Below are 6,672 nucleotides of genomic sequence, written 5' to 3'. Positions count from 1 at the left end.
CAAACTTCTAGCAAAATGTGGTAGTTCTGTATGTTGTTTCAGGGTTGGCATCATCTGAGGTCCTCTGAGGGGTTGGGCATCATCTCTTCTCAGGTGTTCTGGATAGATTGTAAAAAGATTGTTTAAAGTTCACTTAAATTAGAAGTTATTTTAAGTAGTCTAATAAATGTTCAAATTGATAGCTTTGTAATGTTGAATGCTAATCAATGGTTAAATATTAGGGGGAAAAACTATTTCATAGAGACATCAGAGTGATACTGGCCTTCAGTCATATAAAAATAGGCCATTATATAAATATAAAGAGATACTGTCTTTATGTTGTTTATACATTCATTTGAAGATTGAATGTGAAAATATTGCAATGTAACAAGTATTTTTAAAAACTTTAATGTTAGGTGGGATTTATCGCGATTAATTTCAGAAATTCTTTGTAATGTTGAATGCTAATCAATGGTTAAATATTAGGGGGAAAATCTATTTCATAGAGACATCAGAGTGATACTGGCCTTCAGTCATATAAAAATAGGCCATTATATAAATATAAAGATACTGTCTTTATGTTGTTTATACATTCATTTGAAGATTGAATGTGAAAATATTGCAATGTAAAAAGTATTTTTAAAAACTTTAATGTTAGGTGGGATTTATCGCGATTAATTTCAGAAAAAATTTTTTTTTCCATTGACAGCACTAATTTCTACATAAAAACAAAGCGTGGAAATCGTTTATTACCGAATTCAAACAATAAATGACGTTTTGTCGCTCTTTTATTTGGCGCAGTAAAAAAAATTTTACATTTTATTTAAACGGCAGCGTGAAGCACACGTGAACGACCATCTCTTCCATTTTACTTCTGGTTATTGTGTGAATGAAACATTGAATGAAAAGAAAGGTATGTTAAAAGGGTATGTTACAACTTACTGAAATGCATGAGCTCTCACATAATCGCCGAAACGGTGTTTTAGCCGCGAAAAGACATAATGTGTAGGCTACACATAACACGACGTTACTTCAGCAAAGTCATTCAATCCTATTAATAGAAAACAGAATGTTACAGTAAATCATATCCCTAAATTCATTATTAAATAGTTATATGCACAAAATAAGATTTAGGTATTGTAGAGGAAATTTCTACCACAGCATCCAGAGGTTGAAACAACACCTACAATTTATGCAGTTGGTGCCAACTGCAATTGCAAATACACTCACATCCATTTTAATGTGTTCGTTTTTTTCATCTCGGACTAAAATGGGAAGGGTAAAAAAGTTCCTGCTGTACCACCTTTTTCTTAACTTTACTCTTTTCTGATCTTCTTTGCATGAAAGAACAAATCATTGTTCTTAACTGAAAGCATTTAAATGTTCCCTTTTGTTCTCGTTTACAGGGAAGCAAGTCCTTGTTTTGTGTTTGTTTACAGGGAAGCATATCCTGCTCTTTGAGATCTAACTGATGGATGCTGTTATTTTCTCCTCTCTCATTTTGTATCTGCATTGAAGACAGCTGTGAGGTTTATTGACTCTGGCAGTCAGATGATGTCATCTTAACGACAGATTTAAAGAGCAAAGGAGAGTTATTTTCCCAGGCATGTTAGCATCTTCCTGCTGTCAGTGTGTGGTCGCATCACTGCAAACCTCACATACGTTTCCCAGTGTTCCCTGAACGGCTGACGACATTTCAAAGCACTGATCTAAGCTGTGGAGAGTGTGGCGTTATGAATCATGAGAACTGAAATATCTATAATTATGTCATTTAATGGGAGAGCTCTAAAAATGGTTTATTTCCAAGCACACTTCAAAGAGAGAGGATAGGTTCATAAATGGCCGTGCATAAAATTCAAATAAATTATCCCTTTATCAAAAAAAAAGAAGTGAAATATGAATTTTGAATATGAAATGATTGATTCTCTGTATTTTTATGGCCCAGGAATAGACACTTGTTCTCATTTCAGTTAACTGATTAATATATACGTGTACAAACCACGTGTTTCTCATTGCCTACAGAGAATATCCTCAGTGGCACATCTTACCCCCACCCCCCATATACTTCTCTAAATACTCTTGTAATGCTTAACTAAACATAACACAGTGCCCTCAGTGTTTATTCTACTCTGCTGCCTAAAACCTTCGGAAAAGCACATTGCCACAGGGATGGTAAAGTTTATTCACCCTTTCGGTCAAACGGCTAAACCCCCTGCATTCCAGCAGCTCTTATCAGAGTATCGTAAATAGAAGAGCGGCTCACGTAAAGTCCATGGATCAGGGGGTCATGGCTTAGTCCACAATGAGAGAGAGACTTTTCGAGCAAGTTAAAAACAATGGTGTGAAATTTTTACGTTACAGAATCAACAACACAAAGCTAAAAACTGACAGCCTGCCAAATCTACAGTGGGAGAAAAATGCCATAGAAACAGTTTACATTCAGAAATTGCTAGTATGGAAGCTTGTTTCCACCAAAGGATAAAAACTTTTTTTTTTCACAATTGCAAGTTTATATCTTACAATTTTGACTTTTTTCTCAGAATTGTGTGAATTATTTTTTTTCTCAGAATTCCAAGTTTATATCTCACAATTCACAATTTTTCTTTTATTTATTTTTTTGGCTTCAGAATAAATAGTGAATTTCTATTTCACAATTCTGACTTTTTTCTCGAAATTGCAAGTTTATATCTCACAATTCAGATTTTTCTTCTCAGAAATGCAGTTTATATTTGCAGTTGTGAGATATAAACTCGCATTCAAATTTTATAGTTATTATTCAGATTTAGATTTTTCTAGTTGGTATCTTGAGTTAACAGCTCACAATTCTGAATGTTTTTTCTTTTCTCAGAATTTTGACTTTTTCTCAGAATTGTGAGTTAACATAATAGTGAATTTTTACTATCTTTGTTTATTTACAACTTTGATTTTTTTTTCTTTTTTTTTTCTTTTGGAAAGGTTTTTATCAGCTGGCTTTGCGGTAAGTGTCAGTTTGACATATTGTGTGTACTGTACAATCTGCAGGCATTGTAATGGTTTTCAAAATACTGTGACAAGCGTATACAAAATATTGTATACGCAGCGTCGTAATTGATGTATCTGGTATGTGTCTAAGCAAACCACACAATGGTTCTGATGAATGTAGGCCGTTAATAGAGAAAGCAGCTTGCTGAGTGTGAGAAAAGGCTGTTTTTGGCAGCTCTGAAAAGCCTTGGGGAAATAAATCCTGTCTGCCATTAATGCAACCTGTTTGTGTTTGACAAAGCACACCTGATCCATCTCAAATCCTCTCTGTACAGAAATGAACACAGCATACACTTCCACAGAGGTTATGCTATTTGTTTAGTCTTATATATATATATATATATATATATATATATATGTGTATGCTATTAAAAACGAAATCTCTGTCATCATTTACTCATTAAACCACTCCTTTTGTGTTCCACAGGAGAAAGACAGTTATAGGGGTTTGACATGATGAGTAAACAAAGACTGAAATGTAATTTTTAATCGAGCTAAGCTGTTTCTGGATCATTTTAGTCAAATTCTGAACAGACACGTTTGTGTTTGTGGAAAAACACAGTCGGCTAGATGTAGTATTTGAATTGGTATATTGCTTCATTGTTTACAGTAAACAAACTACAGTTTTCTACCTAAATTATAGTTGGTTTGCAGCACTTTCACAGATAACCCACAATGAATGTCAACAGGTCACAAGTTTAATTAGGGGGTGTGGGTGCCCTCAACCCTCCCTTCCTCCCTTGTCCTGTCCCATCATCCATCCACAATCCCACAGCACCTCTGGAAGAAACAATAAACTCTCATCTGGAACCCTGACAACTTTCCAGCTTATAAAAGTCACAGTAAACCATTTCTCTATAAAGACTACAGCGCATGAAGGTGCAACACATTGCTAAGATGTAGTAAAATGTGCTATGAGTTAATTATTGTATTTTTTGAAATATATGTAAATTGATCTTAGTACTTTTTTCAGGTTTTGTTTCGGTCTTCTTTTTAGATTTGTTAGGCAATTAAAACAAACACGATGCTGACAATTTCAAGTTTTCTTGTTAAAAATGGTCTATGAAGAATGTAAACATGAACATGCGTGTAAACAGGCACACTGCAAAAAAAAAAAATAAAAAAAATACAGAAATGCAAGAAAATACTATTTTTGCTTTTGCTGATTTTTCCCCCAGATTTTTCTAGTTTATATCTTGAGTTAACATTTTTTCCTCAGAATTTTGACTTTTTTCTCAGAAATGTGAGATTATATCTCTCAATTCTGACTTTTTTTACTTTTTCTGTCGCAATTACTTTTTTTGTATTTTTCATCCTGTGGCAGAAATAAGCTTCCATATTCACAAATCACAATGTATTACTTGCCATTTCTTTTTTGTTAATTTATTGTAAAGTTTATTAGTTTACTAGTGAATTGTGAGAATATTCATACTGTTTGGTTTACATATTCATATTGATGCTCCACAAACCCATTTTAAACTAATAAAAACAAAAATGTGATTTAATTTTTTATGATTAAAAATTACTCAATAATATAAAATAATTATAATAAATGTTCATAAAAAAATATCATTTACAAAATAAATGATTACTAGTTTCCTTCATGTATATGCAAAGTTTAAACTACAATCTTAATGTTTAATGTCAACTGCCCCAAAACAGACACCTTCATTACTCAAATGCAAAAAGTTCTGGTCTTCCCATAACAAAGGATGACAGGTTCTTAAAGAACACCACATGGCATTGAAATATAGGCTGTGGTGTCATATAGTGCATGAAATATTAACATGAATCCCTTTCATTTCGAACAAGAATAACCAATGTTGTATTATTACCCATAAAACTGACATTAGCAATTGCAAAAGAACAAAGAAAACAAAACATACGCCCATCATAACACCTGAGATCCCATCTGCAAGCCTTAAATGATTTGATGCGAAAGTCTGGCACACAAAGTCCTCACCTCAGGAGGTTCTGCAAGCCTTGCTTGCTGGAGCTTCGTCTCATGATTGCACTTGATATTGTTCTTTCTTCTTCGAGCTTGGAATTCTTGGAAGTTTTGTATTCCGTGGAATCTGATTCACAAATGCTGACGTTCTCTTTCCTCGGACACTCAAGCTTTTGAGGAGAGATCCACGCGGCACTCGGTCTGGTTTCAGAGACTGGCTTTAGTCACACTCTGTCCCCTCCTCCTCTCCTCCCTCTGTTTTGTTTTTCTCTTTCCTGCATGTGGTTCTCATTGAGAGAGCTCAGACCATAACCTAACATCTTTTCCCCCTCCTTTTCCCTCTTTTCCAGGGTCATGTGGCCGTCCCAGGGGAAAATGTAAGTTGATACTCCCCACCCCATGCTATGAATCCAGCCCCCCACAAGACCCCCGTCCCAAACCCAGAAATCAGCCTTTCTTTAACTGTTTACATTGGTAACAAAGCTCTCAGACATGCTTACAAACAAACTTCAGCAAGCATTTTGATACGTCCCATTGTTTGTCTCCTATACCTGCCGTATTAATCATACTAGATGACAATTACACTACCTTTCAACAGTTTGAGGTCAGTGAGATTTGTTTTTTTAAAGAAAGATTTTAATATGTTTATTCATCAAGGATGCATTTAATTGATCAAAAGTGACAGAAAATATGTTTATAATGTTACAAGAAAATTATATTTCAAATAAATGCTGTTCTTTTGAACTTTGTTTACGTCAAACCTGAGGAAAACATTTGTATGGTTTCCAGAAAAATATTACGCGGTTTGTTTTCAGCATTAATAATAATCAGAAATGTTTCTTGAGCAGCAAATCAGCATATTAGAATGATTTCTGGAGGATCATGTGACACTGAAGACTGGAGTAATGATGCTGAAAATTCAGCTTTGTGTCACAGGAATAAATTATATTTTACAATATATTGACATAGAAAACAGTTATTTTATATAGTAATAATATTTCACAATATTACTGTTTTACTTTATGTTTGATGAAATAATACAGCCTTGGTGAACAGAAGAGACTTCTTTCAAAAATATTACAAAATCTTACCCAACCCCAAACTTTTGAATGGTAGTTTTATGTATTTCTTCAAATTTGGCCACTTCATGCATTTACATTACATTTACATTTATGATTTATGTTTTTCTATCCAAAGCGACTTACAGCAGACGAACAAAAGAAATGTGTCAAGGAGTCACATCATGCCTTTAATGACTCTGACATTAATTTATATATTTACTTGTTTTACTCTTAAACCCAGGCTTTCAAATGAAGATAAATATTTAGGATAAAAACTTATTTGTGACCCTGGAGCACAAAACCAAGTCATAGCGGGTATATTTGTAGCAATACAATAGCCAAAAAATTGTATTGGGCTAAAATTATCGATTTTTCTTTTGTGTCAAAAATCATTAGGATATTAAGTATAGATCATGTTCAATGAAGATATTTTGTAAATGTCCTACCATAAATATATCAAAACGTAATTTTTGATTAGTAATATGCATTGCTAAGAACTTCATTTGGACAATTTTAAAGGTGATTTTCTCAATATTTAATTTTTTTTGCACCCTCAGATTCCAGATATTCAAATAGTCGTATCTCGACCAAATATTGTCCAATCCTAACAAACCATACATCAATGGAAGGCTTATTTATTCAGCTTTCAGATGATGTATAAAT

At 33.6% G+C, this 6,672-nt stretch overlaps 1 protein-coding gene across 1 annotated transcript in view; it reads right to left on the bottom strand.

The window, feature by feature from the left end:
- The window catches only part of LOC107675242 (caldesmon-like), a 26,905-nt gene extending 21,750 nt beyond the window's left edge, over positions 1-5,155 (bottom strand). The window contains exon 1 of the mRNA XM_016469520.1: positions 4,964-5,155. Coding sequence (XP_016325006.1) covers positions 4,964-5,007 — 44 coding nt within the window. The 5' untranslated portion in view covers positions 5,008-5,155. The remainder of the gene's footprint in view (positions 1-4,963) is intronic.
- Positions 5,156-6,672: the final 1,517 nt, after the last annotated feature.

This window comes from Sinocyclocheilus anshuiensis, unplaced genomic scaffold, assembly GCF_001515605.1.
Source record: "Sinocyclocheilus anshuiensis isolate Anshui unplaced genomic scaffold, SAMN03320099.WGS_v1.1 scaffold532, whole genome shotgun sequence".
Classification (NCBI taxonomy): Eukaryota; Metazoa; Chordata; class Actinopteri; order Cypriniformes; family Cyprinidae; genus Sinocyclocheilus; species Sinocyclocheilus anshuiensis.
Note: the sequence above shows the minus strand (reverse complement) of the source record. Positions and strands in the feature narration are given on the sequence as shown.